The following is a 17,499-nucleotide window of genomic DNA, read 5'->3' as shown; positions in this document are numbered from 1 at the left end:
AAATTAGGACATGATGACCATGGTATACCGAACCTTGGAACTTCCATAAATGAAAAAAAAAAAAAAATCTTTCTAAAACAATTTTTTATTAATTTTATCATCCATTAGAAAAATATACTTATTTTTCTAAAGAGTAAAAGGATAACATTCCTCTAATAAATAAAATCGATTCTGTGATCGCTAATCCAACGGTGAGATTGGATTCACCAGAAGCACATAAATCTCTCTCTTTCACTTGGTTGCTTCGTTCCCTCACAGACAACCTGTGTCAAATCCTAAGTACACTCTCCAACCAACAACAACACAGCCTTAGTTTCATTCACTTAACACTCCTTTTAAGAGAGAAGGATCAAACATGGGAGCTGGAAGTTTCCTCAAGGTGGTTCTAAAAAATTTTGATGTTCTTGCTGGGTATGTTTTGCTTTTTCCTACTTTTCTAACAAAGCACTTTCCTTTCTTCCAAAAAAATAAAATAAAATGAAAAAGCACTTTTCTTTTGTTGCTCTTACATACCATACCCTCTGTGAAACACACTACTCTTTATCTTTGAAATTATTTCTAAAATGAATTTTGATTATGTGCCACAGGGCTTCACAACCGAACCCATGACTAAATTTACCATATTTTTCAAGTTCAGTGTGTTTTTTCTTTGTGTATTAACTACTGATGATACCTTTGGCTATTGGATTTCTCTTTCAGGCCTGTGCTTAGTCTTGCCTATCCTCTGTAAGTGCACACAGTACATGCTAACAACTTGTGCTTTTTAAAGGATTAACTGTGCTTTTAGTTCTGAAAATTTTCTGAAGTTTTGGTTTTAGTTCCTGATGTTTAGAACCAATAGTTTTGTCCATGTATTTCTTAAAATTATTCAAATTTTAGTCTATAGAATTAACATTTTTCCTCTGTACAGATACCAAAGTTTGAGTATTTCAAAAAATATAGGGACTAAAACTAAAATTTGGAAAATTGCTAGGGACTAAAAACACCGAAAACCTTTTTTTTTTAATTTGTTTGTTTTTATTTTGCTGGCTCGTTATGTTTTAAGCTATTGTTTGAGAATAGATTGATTCATGGTTTATGATTTCTTTGAACAATGCCTCAGATATGCCTCAGTTAGGGCAATTGAGAGCAAGTCTCCTGTTGATGACCAGCAATGGCTCACTTATTGGGTTCTCTATTCCTTGATCACCCTCTTTGAACTTACTTTTGCCAAAGTTCTTGAATGGTAATTTTGCCTTTACAGTTGAATCTTTTTATGGTTTTTCTTGTGTGATTTACCTGATCCGAGTGATCAATAAATTTGATGAGAAACCAGCGATTTTGACCCGGAGTGGTTATTATTAAGAAGTGCTTGCTACTACTTACTAGTTAAGTGCCACGGTAGATAAGTTTACCAGCAATGCAATTCATACTAGATATACCTTTTGTGGTGTTAGTAAAAGTGTTATTCTAGTCTCCAATCATATCTAAAGATCTACAATCTGTTCTATTTTACATGGAATATGGGGATCAAGACGTTAATGAAATTGAATGTTGAGTTTGATTTTGTTGAGTTTTCTGACTATTTTAGCTGCAAAATCTATGCCTTATCTTGGCCATTGTAATAGTCTTAGAAAATGCGGTAATAAATGTATAATTTTAAACTTTTTTTTTTTTGGCAGAGTATAATTGTAAACATTTAACGTAAAGGGATTACTGTTATACTGATATGCAATATAATAACAATGAAAATATACTTAGTGCATGTTTGGGTCCCCATTTGGAGATCCCAACCAAACCTAGGTTTGCAAAGGGAACCCTTTTGATACTTTTGGTCTTTGGACTCAACCTACATTTGAGGGGCTTCCACTGGTTTTCCAGACACGCTTTTATACTATTAGGTAGTTAGATTCATGTGAACTGTGGTACATTATCTGCATTGTACAAACCTTGTTTTGTAGAGCAGTGCACAATACATTCTCTCACACTTCTTTTTTTCAACATAACCTCTCCAATTGATTGAAATTCGCGTGGATCTCATTATTTTGGGAATGAAATCCGCCAAATGAGAAATGAGACCCGCATATTTAATGAGATCCACATGAATTCCATCCAATAAGAGAGTGCATTAGAAACAGAGTGTTGGAGAGTGTGTTGCTAGCATCATATGGAAAATGGGATTCCCATTTTTAATGAGATCTGCATTTCTATTGTATTTACATTGTCATGATTATATGTAGAGAGATGATTAGGCTGTGGGAAAGTACTAAACTTCTTGTGATTAAATTGTCTCAATCTATTACAGGATTCCTATATGGCCATATGCAAAGCTGATCCTCACCAGCTGGTTGGTCATTCCTTACTTCAGCGGTGCGGCCTATGTTTACGAGCACTATGTTAGACCTTTCTTTGTCAATTCTCAGAATGTTAACATCTGGTATGTCCCTAGCAAAAAGGACTCCTCGGGCAAGCCAGAGGACGTTCTCACTGCCGCAGAGAAGTACATCAAAGAGCATGGGACTGAAGCATTTGAGAATCTGCTTGACAGGGTACTTCCATTCATATGTTCAATTTGGTTATCACATGTTTATGCTATCTTTGGAGCCTGTTTGGGTACAATGTATAAGTGTTTTTGAGAGCTTCTCTATTTGAAATATAAAACTTTTGCCAGTAGAAAAGCTCTCAAAAGCTGTCAAAAGGACTTTTAGCCTTGTATTCAAACATGCTCTTAGTATCTGACCTTTTGTACTAATAGTGCTCATCACTCTGCAGGCTGGTAAATCTAGGAAAAGTAGCAGGCATGCAAATGGAAGCTATTGAATGCAATCTGGTAGCTTAGTTTTTGTCATGTTTGGGATAAAGGAGTGCATGTACATGATGTTTTGGCTTAACTTTTGTTAGTGTGTAATTATATCAGGCTCTCTCTTTGTCTCAAGGATATACAACTATGGTATGTGCCAAATTATCATATATAGAATTATAGAATATAGATAATATATAATGGAGGTACAATACAAATCAGTTTGTTGACTTTTTTGTTTTTCCTTCTTGTCACACTACTCCTTACCTCAATCACCCCCACCCCCTCTCTCCCCCATGAAAATAGCCAAATAAGTTTTGGTCCATTCTACGTAACTAGTAACTCAGTTGTTATTTTGTTGTGTGGTAGCCTTCAAGAAACTGCATATTTATTCATTGAAAATGATTTTCGGTACAAAATATACAGCACAAAACGAGATGAACTGCATATCTTTCGGGTGAATTGTTCAAATTTAAATTCATTAAAATTTGTGCATAAACTAATTCATACTCGATAGCATAATGGTATGTTTGGATTTTTGGTGGGACTGTCGGAATGTTCCAAAAGTATGTTGAAGAATAAAATTTTACATAAAAACTCCGTTTTTGAAGAGTAAGACTCGAAATACTTTTACAAACTGAGTTTGTATATTTTAATCCAAACATATATACATCAAGATAGTTGGCGAATCAGGTCTGTGATTAGTGATTACACAATTTACCCTGCGGTGATTTGAAAAACCCTTATGTGGCGAATGACAATTGATGAATGTAAGCTCGGTTGAGAAGTTATCTCTCTTGCCAATATAGTATTTGTTAGTTAAGTCTTCAATTTCAATAACAGGAATTTTGTCCCTTTAGTACTTTTAGTTATAGAACAATTAAGGGCAAAAGGTACATTCTGATTTTTTATTTTTACATTAGGTACATTATTTTCTTTCAGCATACATTAGGTACATTCTGATTAGTGCAATATTTAACAAAGATGATTAAAACATAAAAGTCTAACAGATATGCACTCAGTAAAAGGTTTTACACTTTCAAGAAATTATTTTTTAATTTGGTATAATTTTAAGATAATTATTATAAAAATTAACAAATTGGATAATAGTGAAATTTTTTTTACATGATTGATACATATTTGCATACTATAAGATAATAGTTAATTTCCATGTAAAACTAGCATTTTAACTCATGCAAATGCAAAAGGTAAATACTTTTTACATAATTATTAAGTTATATAAATTAAAATCACTTACTTTATTATATTCTTTAAACTAATATAATAAAAACATATTTTCTTCTTAAAAAATCATATTTAATTTGATTTAAATTTAAAGGTAATAATATAGTTAGAACAATAAAATTTAAAAAGTTTAATATCTATGCATAATGCATTATTAACGTAAAAACCTTTATACCATCAATCAACCAAAATTTGTTAGGTGTGAATTTTGGCAAATTCTACCACGTATGCACATTTCAAACGGTATGGGTACTTTTTTTATTAGATCAATATTTATTAAGTCATGAACTTGTAATATTCACTTTGTGGATAGTATAGAATTGACAATGAGTTATTCGTTTAAGACTTTTTTATTTTTTGTAGTTGCTAAATGATTGAGGGTTACATTTATTGCTCATTCTATTTACATCATTTTAAACATGAGCGTTATAAATAAGAATAAAAAAAATAATATTAGTAGTGGAGTTTTCATTTTTAAAATTAAACTTTTCTATTCTCCAATCCTTGTAAGAAAGAAAAATATAATTTATAGCATTTATTATTATGAACTGGAATTATTAATTGTATTTTGTTAAAAAATAATTAATACAGGAAGCAATTAGAAAAGAGTTTATAAAAAGATTCAAAACAATGTGTTATAAAAAGGAGTATGTATTAAATTTTTCTTTCTTCTCTTTTGACAAAATAATGTCAATTGTATAAAAAAAAAATTAAAAATTCCCATCCTAAATAGTAGAAAAATAAAGTAATAATTAATAATATATTAACACAATTAAATGATAGAAAAATGCACATTAACAACAAATCAAACTTCAACACCCTGATGTGTTTTAACCATCCTTTCATATTCGCATCAATTTTCTAGTAACATAGTATGGTGGCATCAATATTTTATTGAAAAATAGAAGACAGCCTCTATGAAGTCATGAGCACAAACATTACTTACAATTACGGATTGACTCTTTTATAAGTATAGCATAAAGAACAGAATTACAATCAGACATGAATTCTCACATCAAATATAAAATTTTAACAAATATTCGGAATTTCAAACATTTTATTGGTACATAATGGTTTGGATAAACTTCTCTTAAAAAAATTCATAAGCTAAAATTAACTTATATATAAGTTAATTTGTAAAAATTCTCTTATATAACTTCTTTAAAATAAGTTAATTTTAAATTATGAAAAAACTCATTTCATTTTTTCTTTCTTATTTTCTTCTCATGTTTTTGAATAAACTTATTCAAACATGTTATAACATCTTCATTACCAATTTCTTAAACAATAGTAATCAATCACCCTCCTAACTACCTCAAGTGGCACACAAATTGCCAATCTCTAGCATTCACCTCAAGTGAAATCACTTACATTCAATCCAAATTTATAGAAAGTATAATACATCATAACACATACGCTAACTGTATTGTGCACCTTTGTTGTCACAATGACTTAACCTATGCATATTTGATTCAGGCTAAATTTGAAAAGAAATACGAAATACATTGGTTGAAGTTGAACACATCCATTTCAAAACAAAGTTCATTATGAAGTTCTTTTGAATTGATATAAAGGACAATGAGATAAAACTTTATTTATTGGAAACATCAACCAGAATATCTGATTATCCATCCAGGCTCACAAGAAGAAAACAAAAGGATCCATACAACTACATCTATGTCATTAGGTAATTCATGGCCATGGCAGATTACCAGTCTCAGTCATCACAGATGAAACTAAGCTTGTTTAACAAGGACCAGCCAGGATCTATTTGTAAGAGTAATCATAATCAGGCTTCAGTTTCTACTTCAGCTTCTGCTTCTGCTTCAGCTTCATCTTCACCGCCATTGATGACATCATTAAGGTACTCCTGAGCTTCATCTAATGCTGATCCTTTTGCATCAGCAGCATACAGAATCTTCTTGATTGCTAGAGACATCTGCATTAAAAAAAAAAAAAAAAAGAAGCATAATCAATTTACTTTTTAAAACTCCCGATTGTCAAAATACTCTATGATCAACTACAATCTTTATCTGTTTTGGATTACTAACTTAGATTTAGGAATAGATTGTAAATATAAAAAAGAACTGTAAGCGGTGGTTTCCAATACCAATGCATACACTGTCATCCAGCTGAATCATACCAAAGTAAACAAACGTATACAGCTTAGGAAAGGTGGAGTATAGAGGGATTAATTGTTTTTTTTTTATAAGCAAAACTAATTTATAATATTATAAAGGGATTAGTACAAGTGGTACTGATATATGTACATTGTGTCCATACTATTTGAAGACCTATGGAAACCTAATTCAAGCTATATTGCAAGAATTAACATTCCATAGGTGTGAATTAGTAAAGACATCCTTCCATCAAAAACCTATAGGACAATCCCCCCCTGATTACAAAACCCAACCCTTATGTTGCTAGCCCATGAGTGAAATGGAATATCAAATCCTTTTTCCAAATGTTTGAACCAACTCCAGAAGAAGAAAATTGCATCCTCCATCAGCTTTTGACCATTAAACCTTTCATTTGAGCCACCTCCAGCAGAAGAAAATTGCATCCTCCATAGAGGGATTAAAATGCATGTCAAGTTTAGAGGTAGAAAGCAAAAAATACTAGAGTTCCAAACCCTATGAAGAATCATTCTTATTTGACTAAACTATAGAAATTTAGATCACAAAGGAGACCATATCTTATCCCATCCACTTGACCAAACTCATGAATGAAATAAAACAACTTCTACACAACTGGTCCAAAAAGATTTTGGTTTATTTAAAAGAAGAAAGAATTTTCCGATGTAGCACAATGCTCCAGAACAGTTCAACAGGTTCTGGTCACTCCTAACAATCCAGACTAAACCAGCTAGGTCTGATATAGCCCATAACTCTTTTGAAACAATCAATAACAGATTTCTAACTGTACTAAACTAGATTTCTAGCGGGACTGTCCCCCCTTCTCCTAACATAGACCCTTTTAGTTAGGGGTCTGCTCTATCGACACTAAATCTTTCACGGTTTCACCTTGCCCTCAAGTTGAAAATTAAGAAAACTAGATTGTATAGAACTGAGCAGCTCGCATGATATTTCAGAATCTGGCAAGCTATGCCACTTGATCAGCATTTCCACATTGATCAAGTCTGCTGGCAGTGGTTGGAGTTGAATTGAGCCCAAAATGACTCTTTTCAAGAGGCACACACTGGACTCTGCTAGGGTCTAATAGCAGCAAACGATAAGCAACTGCCCCAGTACCCCACCTTCTCCACAATTTGATAATGGCCATAAAACATTGGAGCCAATTTCTCATTCCTTTTTCTAGCTAATGACTTCTCAACTTATAAGGTTCAATCTTCAAATACACCCAATCACCCACTAGAAATTCCACCTCTCTACTCTTATCAGCTTGGGATTTCACATACTTGAATTTGTCCCTTGTTAATTCCCTCTTCCACTTAACTTGGAAGAGAAGGTATCACCCTTAAATGAAGAGCAAGACCACATTAAGCAATTGCCTGAATTTTCTCTCTTTTATTATTCCCCTCTATTCCTTCTCTTATGGTTAGGTCCACCAACCCAACCAAACTCTGTACTAAACTACTATCACTCTTGGAGTAGGTTGAAGATCCCCTCCTAGTTCCTGAGTGCTTGAATTCTTCTGTACTGCACCATCTAACCTCACAAATTCAGGGCTTCCAGCTCTTTGTTTGTCAACATCTCTTCGCAATCAAGGTCTCATCATGCCCATGGCTCCTAGATCAAAGTCAAAGCTTTGATACCAGTTGATACAAGTGGTTCAAAAAGAGTTGAGTTTATTGAAGAAAATAAAGAATTTTCTTTATATTAGAAGAATTCAAGGGGTTCTGGTCCCTCCTAACAATCCAAACTACACACTAAAAAATATAATTCTCTACCAGCTAGGTTTAATAAAACTCATAACTTTCCTAACAATCTATAACAGATTCCCACCCATGATAAAAACCTTCAAACTGTACTAACCAACACTTCTGTTTATTTGAGCCTCATCATTAGCTCGCCCATCCCTCCTCCTAACATAGACCCTTTTAATTAGGGTTCTAGTATCACAAAAAAATACTTGTCAATGCCAAAACCAGACTTATTTTAAGTAAACACTTCCACATTGCTTCTTTTCTCAATTTCCAGTCATTAACAGTCTATTTGGATGAGAGATTTTGGAAATTTAAAGAATTTTAAATTTTAAAATTTTTAATTGCTTTAATTAATATCCTTTCATTGTTAAAATTTCTAGTTTGGATAATAAGATGACTTGGTAGATAGTTAGATGAACTTATCCCAAATGGAGGAATAGCCATCATGAACATCACTCTCTTACAACCCCCACTCTCTCCCTTTCAACGCGCCACCGCCACAATCTCCTCAGAACCTGCGATCACAAGCTTCTCTCCCTCCTTCACGACCACAAAACTGAAGAAGCTTGGCTCGCCTACTCCCACTCCACTCACCTCCCTAACTCCACCTGCCTCAGTCGCTTGGTCTTTCAACTCTCTTACCAGAACACACTCTCTTCTCTCACGCGCGCCCAGTCCATCGTCACGCGCCTCCGCAATGAACGCCAGCTGCACCGCCTCAACGCCAACTGCCTCAGCCTCCTCGCTGTCTTTGTCGCCAAGGTCAACCATACGCTCTACACTGCCTCCTTCCTCCGCTTCATGCTCCGCTCCGGCTACCTCCCCACGTCAAGGCCTGGATTGTCATTGTCGACCACCTCACCTCCCCCGCTGATCGCGAACATGGCCCCGCAGAGGCCTTCTGTGAAAGCTGCTGGGAATTTTAGAATTTCTTTGTTTTTGAAAGAATTTAAAATTCTAAGTTTATAGTTAAAAACAAATTCCATTTTAAAATGCCAAAATTTTAAATTTCTTCTGAATGAGCATCCAAACAGATTATTTAGGTGGGAGGAATTTTAAATCCTCTGGATAATTACTTTACTCGTTTTAATTTCCTCATCCAAACACACTCTTAAGGTATTAGGAATTTAGATAAAAGAAAATCATTGAATAGATCATGAGAATAGAATATGATATTTTATGCTGAAGCACAATATAGTTAGAAATGATCACAAGCAAACCAAAAAGTAATAGAACTCTCAAATTCACTGTGAATAAAAAAATAAAATAACTAAACTGCAATGCAAGCCTTCATTAGAATTCTTACAGGATCGTTCTCTAGTTCTGAAGCCTGGCAGAGAATTTCTATATCCCTTAGTTTTGCAAAGTAAAAGTCTCTTTCTTTTTCCAAGTGATCCACTGAGAGTTTAAGATCAGAAACCTGAGAAACAGAAAACAGAAAATGAAAGTGAACAATGAAAAAAACTAAAGGTAAATAACTTTTTCATTAAATACATGGGTATATTATATGCCATCAGGTGCAAGCATCAGGAAAATTAACAATGTCTACATACTACATACGTGTAGCATTTTCCTTGATATAGAATTCTACTACAAGTTAAAAGGCTTCTTTGGCTATTTAATATGTATCAAGTTATGCCTCAATACTTATAGGTTTATCTTGTATGCCATTTCTATAGCCATCGCAGATTGCAGGCACAGAAAACACTGAGAACCTAATCTTCATAGTCATACCTGCTTGGACAAAGCTTGTATCTCTGCTGAAGAATTAACCCCGTCAGCTCCTCCACTTGACCTCAATTGCTTGGACCCTACACTCAAAAAGTCATAAACCAAAAGAGGAAAACAGAAAAGGATGAGGGGGGAAAAAGATTAACATGGAAAAACCATTGAGAGAAATGCAAAACAATTTAGAATCAAAGACGCTGATAAGCAAACTAAAGTTTTCGTTCGTACTGAGTGAGTCGCCTGAACCAGAATGATTCATAGTATTTGTTTGCAGTGATTTTGAGCTCTTTAGACTCTTAACATTCCGGTCCTTTCCACCCTTAATCCTACGCTCTACAGGATTGTAGTTCCTATTAAAAAAAAGTGGAAAGGATTTGATAAAATATACTCACAATAACATTGTATGCATGGCCAGCATGGCTTAATATTGCATATCCAAATATCAGTAAAAATATGCTTTGTTTAAATAATTTGAATGATGATCTTATTATAGAAAAGACCAACGGTGAATGGCAAAATACCACACCGTCATTAAAATAAAATAAAGTAAATTACACTTATACCTCCTGTGTTTTTTTCAAATTACACCCGACATTTCTCCTTTTTTTGCACCCAAGAAAAAACCCTTTAATTGTTTAAGCTCACATTACACTTAGACCCCCTCCCTCTTAAACACCGTTTAATTTAACAGAAAATAAGCACATGCTAATCACATGAGTTTTAATGAAAATTTATATCTAAAATACCTTCATCTTCTTCCTCACACTCGCACCCCTTTGTTTTTTCCAAATTCCACCCGATACCCCTCCCTCTTAAACACCATTTAATAATTTAACAAAAAATAGACACATGCTGGTCACATGATTTTTAATGAAAATTTATGTCTAAAATACCTTTATCTTCTTCCTCTTAACTCCATAAAAGACATGACATCATTTTCAGCCTGTAAATATTTTAACATTCTTCTTTCTTTTTCTTTTTTCTCTAATTGGACGTGAACACAACTTTTTGTTGAACGTGAACCCACCTTGTTGGTAAGCATGTGTTAACACCCTTCCTTCTTCTTCTTTTTTTTAGTTCAATTTTTTTGGTGTGTGTTGGATCGTTTAGTTGCTGCGTTTTTGTTGGACGTGTTCCCAACAATGTCTATTGATTGAATATGGTCTTTTGCTTCAAATTTTAGTGTTTTGTTCCTGCATTTGTGTTTTTAACTCCTTTCTTTGAAATATTTATTATTGATGACTAGATGTTTGATATAATGTCTCAATCAAGAGTTGAATCTTCTTCAAGTGTTAGCAAGAATGAAATAAGAGTCAAATATTAAAGGAAAAACTACTATTACCTTAAGAAAGGTTCATTCACAGGGTCAATTGTTAATTTGTTATTTTGAGTATTTAACAAAGATGTTAGGGCAATTTCGTCTACTTACATATTTCAATTAACATTAGTTAATGACGTTAACTGAAGGAGGGTAAAAGTAATGTAAAAAGAGGGAGGGGTATCAGGTACAATTTGAGAAAAACACAGGAGGTGCGAGTGTAACAAAGATGTTAGGATAATTTCATCTGCTCACATATTTCAATCGACGTTAGTTAACAATATTTACAGAAAGAGAGTAAAAGTAATGTAAAAAAAGGGAGGGATATCAGGTGCAATTTGCGTAAAAACACAAGGGTGCGTGTGTAATTTACTCAATAATATAAGGACTAAACAATAAACATACTAATTTGTTCAAAAAATAAATATACATACTAATTTGAAAAGTTTAAATGTAAAACTAAAATCAAAACAACATTTCAAACCTTTTTCAGTTTTACTATCCCTCAAACTTTTAATTTTGAAATATACAATAAGTCAGTTCCATGATATTATAGATCAGAATGAAATTCCCCTTATTTAAAGAACGCCAACTACCATGGCTATCCTAAACTAGCCCAGCCCCCAAAACTTCAGCTTCTTTTTAAGACTAATGTCTTAACATATCATTCTATTTGGGAGATTGTGGTTATGCATTTACACAAGCAGGTGGCTTACTGTAGACCAGATTCGGACTTAAGCACCGGAGGAGAGCCTAACCCAAAAGACCATTAAGAGGGAGAACCTCAAGGCTTAAGTACCACATCAAGTAGTTTATTCTACTTAATGTGGGACTCCTAACATTGTCACCCCCTTTAAGGGCCGATGTCCACGGCGGTTTTCATTCTATCGGCACTGACCTAGTGGATAGTCATTTTCCCTTGGACGGCTTCACTCAGCTATAAGTTTTTGGTTTGCACCTTAATCCAGCCTATAGGTAGCCCTTTTCATGGCCCAACTCTCAACAAGAGCACCAATTGTTAGGACTTAAGCACAAGAGAGCCCGAACCAAAAAACTAGTCCATCAGGAGGGAGAACCTCAAGGTTTAAGTACACATCAAGTAGTTTATTCTACTCAATGTAGGACTTCTAACACCAGACTTCATATTTAGTAAAATGAGATCAGGTTTATCGTAGTATTATCTTTAGAGGTACAGATGAGCCATACTCACCTAAACACCAAATGGCTTCACCTTCCAATAACTTCTATAATGCAACTACATTCACACACACACACCAAAAAAGGGAAAAAAAAAAACTTTAACATGATTGCAAACTCTTTCTACATGTTTTGGGAATCACTTTCTCATGTTCCATTTTTTTTTCTATTTGGATTACACAAATGAACTCACTGAGTGTATAAACCTTCAGGAGTAGTCACTCTGGAACAGCTTTCATTTGAGAAACTAAAACAAAAAAGTTTTTATTTTTTATTAATAGGTCGACATTATTGTATATAAACTCCACATGCATTGGGCATATATCACAAGAAATGATAGAATATGTATTTCTACAAGTAATGTAGAAACAGAGATCATCAAAACTGTTTAAAAGATTGGAAGGAACTCAGAAAACATACTCATTCATAATGCCACCATTTACAGAATCACAGTAGCGTTTCAGCCATTGTAGGAATTCCAGGTTGTCCAAAGGTCGACCTTTAACAAGCCTGCCAACTTCAATATGCTGCCACATAGAAGCCAAGTTAGCCCAATATGTGCAAACATCAACAATTGATTGTTCAAAAGTTTTCAATCTCAAGCTATAATCTGAAATATATTCACTATTAAATCAAGAGGAAATGCAAACCCTGGCATAAAACACCTATGCAACCAATGAAACTGGTATTGCATAGCCTGAGAAAATGAGGAAGCTGGGATTGAGCAATAAACTCGGAATGCACACGAAGCCATAAAGATAACACCACAAAAATTGTAGTACACCGGCAATGCAAACGTAAGGGTGTAAACTGAGGCAGAGGAAGGGCAGAGGAAAAAAAAAGTAATCTTACTAATGTGGAATTGGAATGGAATCAAACCATTAATTTTACAACTCATTAGAACTTCTAGGTCTTGACACATATGCTAAAATTTACCGGTGTTAAGTCATTCCATTGAAGTTTAAAATCTTAAAGAAGATATGTTGATTTGATACTACAACAAAAATTTATGAGTGAGAAATCATCCCACTTTTATTTCTTTCTTTCATATTTACTAAAGCAAAACTCTTTTCCAAGTGTTCTGCTTAACATTGTGATGAGAGAACAAATACCTTTTCAATTTTCAGCTTGTTGAACACATCCTGTAGAACTTTGTAGTTCTGGATCATATCATACTCAGTCTTTGCATCAAAATTCACCTAGAACAAACTCCAAGTATAAAAAAACTACCCTTCGTAGAAATAAAATAAGCATAAAAGAAGTTAAAGCAAAATCATGTTGCCACCTTGTGCATTGGAACAACCCCTGGATATGTCATGTCCATCATCTGGCATTGTACAGCACCGGATGCAGCCTGGCCAAGTGCATAAGGAATAAGAAGGAATGGACAAAAAAATAGATTTGCATCATACTTAATAGACTCAATTAACTTTAGCATTAGCTGATAATTTTTTCTGTATTTTTTTTCCTTTTATCTAGTAATGAAAGAAAATTCTACCCTGATTGAAAAAGGAAAATAAATCAGACAAGCATGAAACAAAAACAATGTTAGTTTCACTGAATGTTCAAAATTGACCACACCATTAACACTAGCCATCGGCAAAAGTAATTATCAACATCTTGAAACTCATACCAAGGGTGCATAAGTGTACACATTTAGACAATTTGTCGTAAATTAAGCAGAAAGAAAGGATTGAATTTAAAAAAAAAAAAATGAAAAAAGAAAGATAAAGAGCCAACATATCAAGTAATAATCATTTAAATTAGTATCATTGAATAACTTCGCTCAAAACCCACAATGTGAACACGTAAACTCCAACAAACAGATCAAACAAAAGCTGATGGTACACAAATCCACTGATTCACATTCAATCAACATTCCCCGATACCGGCATAATTCTTAGAAACTTAATTATTCAACCACATTCAGCAGAACCATCAAAGCAAACTCCATTAGCGAAAAAAAAATCAAAGAAAACTCTACCCTGAGCCTTCCAAGCAAGTTTTTCAAAAGAAAATTCACAGCAAAACCAGATTCTAATTCTTCAAGGACCCAAACATTTAAAAAAAAAAACGCAAATAGAGATCACATTCTCCCTAACTAAGATGAGGAATTGAAAATGCCATTTTGTATGAACCAAAAAACAAAAAGGGAGAGAGGAATACAATAAAATGAAATGTATTACAAGTATAAAAAAAAACCCACAAGATTACAAAAACTATATAAAAACTTCGTACCCCATTGCCCAGAGGCTCTTCGCTATGCGAAGGTATGGGGGAGGGATATTGTACGCAGCCTTACCCTTGCATATGCAAAGAGGCTGTTTCCGGATGTGCAGCGGTAAAGTTGTGCCTTGGTGACTTGTTGGTCATGGGTTCGAATCCGAAAACAGCCTCTTTGCATATGCAAGGGTAAGGGTGCGTACAATATCCCTCCTCCATATCTTCGCATAGCGAAGAGCCTCCGGGCAATGGGGTACGAAGATTACAAAAACTATATAAATAAAAAAAATACAACCGGCATTCAGAAAATGACATCAAACACAGAAACAAGAGGAAGAAAGAAACCCCATTTCTCAACCAACAACAAAAAACAGAAAAGAAAATGAAAAGTTTTTTTTTTTCATTGAATGATGGCAAGAACCAAAAGGGTTACCTCCTCAATGCGAGAGAGGCTAAGTTGAAGGCGATTGTTGATCCAACTGAGAATCTCGTTTCTGCCGACAAAGTAAGCGCTATCCATTATCCCTATACTCGTCGCCATTTCTTTTCCACGAGCAATGAACCACAACAACAAGAACCCCAATGGGAAAAAAACCAACAAGGACCCTTCTGGATAAAGGGATCAAGATTCTGGGGGCGAAATCTCAGGGTGGGGTTCCACGTTTAAAGCAAAGTTCCGATTTTTTATTTTTGAGGGGAAAAAAAAAAGAAAAACCGAAGGAAAGGAATTCAATTGAATTGAACGAATGAACGAACGGTGAAGGATTGATTTGATTTGATTCTTCTGCTTTCAAAGGAAAACAGAAACCGAAACAAACAGGACAGTGGGCACGACCAAACCGAAACAAATGAGAGAGAGAGGTTCTTTCTCACACACAACACACACACTCTTCTCTTCCTTCCGACACATATAACGTTTGCTAAATGCTAATGCTCTGGCCACTGGGAGTGGGAAAACCCGTTTTTTAAAATATTAAATTTAATTTCCGAATGAATTGTTTTAATTAATTAATTGATCTGTTATTTAATAACGCCGTTCCGAAATTTGGTGCCAAATGGAAATATGATAACGTTCTCTTGTGTCATTCATTCCTAATCATTTTATAAAGGTTAAATCATCAATTTAATCTATTATTCATTTATTTTTTCCCTCGTGAGAGATCAACATGATTTCCAACTCTTGTATAAGAAACTAATCTTGTTTGTTGTGGGTTACTGTTGTTAGTTCAAATCTATTAAAAAAATTTAGATTGCATTAATATGTTGTTGGGACAGTGTATTGAATTCTCTCTTTTTTTATTATTATTAATTTTTGGGTTTAAGTTTTATACATAAAAAATATAATTAATTATCGACAAAGTTCATGTGATAAAAAATAGATTTTTTTTTCAATCATGCTACTTAAAGCATTTAATTAGAGTATTTAGTTTTTCGGTGAGACCTCGGGATATTTTCACAAATGTCTTCTCTTTGGGTTGATTATAAAATTAATAAGTGTGTCTCAAGCTTCTTGTCCCTTCTCGAATGTATATTATATATGAATTGAATTTAGATCTATAGTTAGTCGTTGGGTAAAAAAAATAAAGAAATTAGTATAAAAAAGAAGAATTTTAGATTGCTCACAGTACTCTTGCTTATTTAATGCTTCTAATATTTTTTATAAGAGTATTAGTACACATGTAATTTTTTCAAAAAACATAAAAGGAATTAGTGTAGAAATAGAAAAATAATTGTATGTACTCTATACCCAAAAAAGAAAAAATAAAGGTACAGTAGTAGCAGTAAAGAAAACAAAACTAAGGTACAGTCCTAAATTAAACTTTGAACAAATTATACTTTCATTGGCTTTTCTAAATTGCACCTAATATCGTTTTATTTTTCTATCTCTACACTAATTTATTAATTAATTAAATTTGATTTGTCACTAAATTAATTAATTAAATTAATAATTTGCCCTTTTAAATGTTAGTGGAAAAATATATAATAAGTTATTTTAGGAAAAAGGGTGAGGATGTGGGATCCTTTGGATGTGTTGTCTTATTCCGCAGGGGGCAATAAAGAAGTTGCGGGCCCTCACAGATAAAGTCTTTAATTGGAAAAATGTTTAATCCAAAGGACAATGAGAATTGTAAATTATTAGATTAGTTGCACCAAAGTGCTATTCTAAGGACTCTTTGTACGTATAAGGTAAACGGACTTTTCTAAACGTTTGTAACCTACCACAGAAAGAACCTCGCCAAATCTTAAGTGTTCTAATAATGTAAATATAAACATAACTTAAGGTGATTTCCTTGTTTCTTCGATTGTTTTTTGTTTAGCTTAAGTAAAGTGAATGGTACTACAATGATGGTTAATAACAAAATTTGTTAATACATTTCTTTCCGATTGATATTTCAGAAACACCAACCTCCTCTAAATTTAGTCAAACTCATCCAAATTTTATGAAGTACAAATTATTGGGCTGCTCAATTCAAAATTGCATGCCACTCATTGAAATCCTAGAGCCCATAATCAATTGTATTCCATAATTTTTTGTGTGAATATTTATTAGTGCTTTTGGTTGCTCATTCAAAAAGGTATGTATTACATAGATGCATATAAAACTTGCTTTTACGTTATTTCTATTCATTGCATAATGTAGTAATACACATTTTTTAAGCTAAACCAGACATGTACTATGTCAACTTACCAATAAAAAAATGAATTTAGTTAATTACAATACTATCTTAGAGATAAGTTTCAAATTTCATGTTTTGTTTTTATATAATAATAATAATAGTAGAAGTGAAATTTCAAGTTAAAATATTATACCAACTAACAAAATCTCGTAGTACTTTAGTGAGTTTAAATTTCAGATTTGAAGCTAAAAATAAGGGCTACTTTTATTACGTCCAAGCAAAAAATGTATTCTTCAACAAAACTGTATTTAGTTATTCCAATACTATCATTAGAGATGAGAGACAGATTCCAAGGAAGATAATTTGTCTTCTATACCCTTATTTGACTAGTTACTAGTTAGAGCATAACCTTTTCACAAAGTCCAGTGAAACATGAGCAGCAGGCCAGTATCTTAGATTTACCAATTAGGTTCTTATTAAATTAATTTAGTTTTTAAATAAACGT

At 33.4% G+C, this 17,499-nt stretch overlaps 2 protein-coding genes across 3 annotated transcripts; one reads left to right on the top strand and one right to left on the bottom strand.

The window, feature by feature from the left end:
* The first annotated feature begins 215 nt into the window (after nt 1–215).
* LOC100527841 (uncharacterized) lies at nt 216–3,009 on the top strand. The gene is made up of 5 exons (NM_001251354.2): nt 216–411; nt 700–726; nt 1,103–1,225; nt 2,285–2,528; nt 2,752–3,009. The coding sequence occupies exons 1-5, from the start codon at nt 356–358 to the stop codon at nt 2,797–2,799; spliced, it is 498 nt and encodes a 165-aa protein (NP_001238283.2). The 5' UTR covers nt 216–355; the 3' UTR covers nt 2,800–3,009.
* A 2,584-nt stretch (nt 3,010–5,593) lies between these two features.
* LOC100790624 (microtubule-associated protein RP/EB family member 1B) lies at nt 5,594–15,347 on the bottom strand. Of its 2 annotated transcripts, none has more exons than XM_006581903.4 (8): nt 14,810–15,347; nt 13,439–13,507; nt 13,266–13,352; nt 12,574–12,680; nt 9,867–9,988; nt 9,645–9,721; nt 9,217–9,330; nt 5,594–5,963 (listed from the first exon to the last, which is right to left on the bottom strand). In XM_006581903.4, exons 1-8 carry the CDS (start codon nt 14,915–14,917, stop codon nt 5,814–5,816), a joined length of 834 nt encoding a protein of 277 aa, XP_006581966.1. In that variant the 5' UTR covers nt 14,918–15,347; the 3' UTR covers nt 5,594–5,813. The 2 variants fall into 2 exon arrangements, with proteins under 2 accessions (XP_006581966.1, XP_040872536.1); XM_041016602.1 differs by having other exon boundaries at nt 5,950–8,820; nt 14,810–15,328.
* Between the last annotated feature and the right edge of the window lie 2,152 nt (nt 15,348–17,499).

Source organism: Glycine max, chromosome 6 (genome assembly GCF_000004515.6).
Source record: "Glycine max cultivar Williams 82 chromosome 6, Glycine_max_v4.0, whole genome shotgun sequence".
NCBI classification, from domain to species: Eukaryota; Viridiplantae; Streptophyta; class Magnoliopsida; order Fabales; family Fabaceae; genus Glycine; species Glycine max.
The sequence above is the reverse complement of the archived record's forward strand: the minus strand, read 5'-3'. Positions and strand labels throughout refer to the sequence as shown.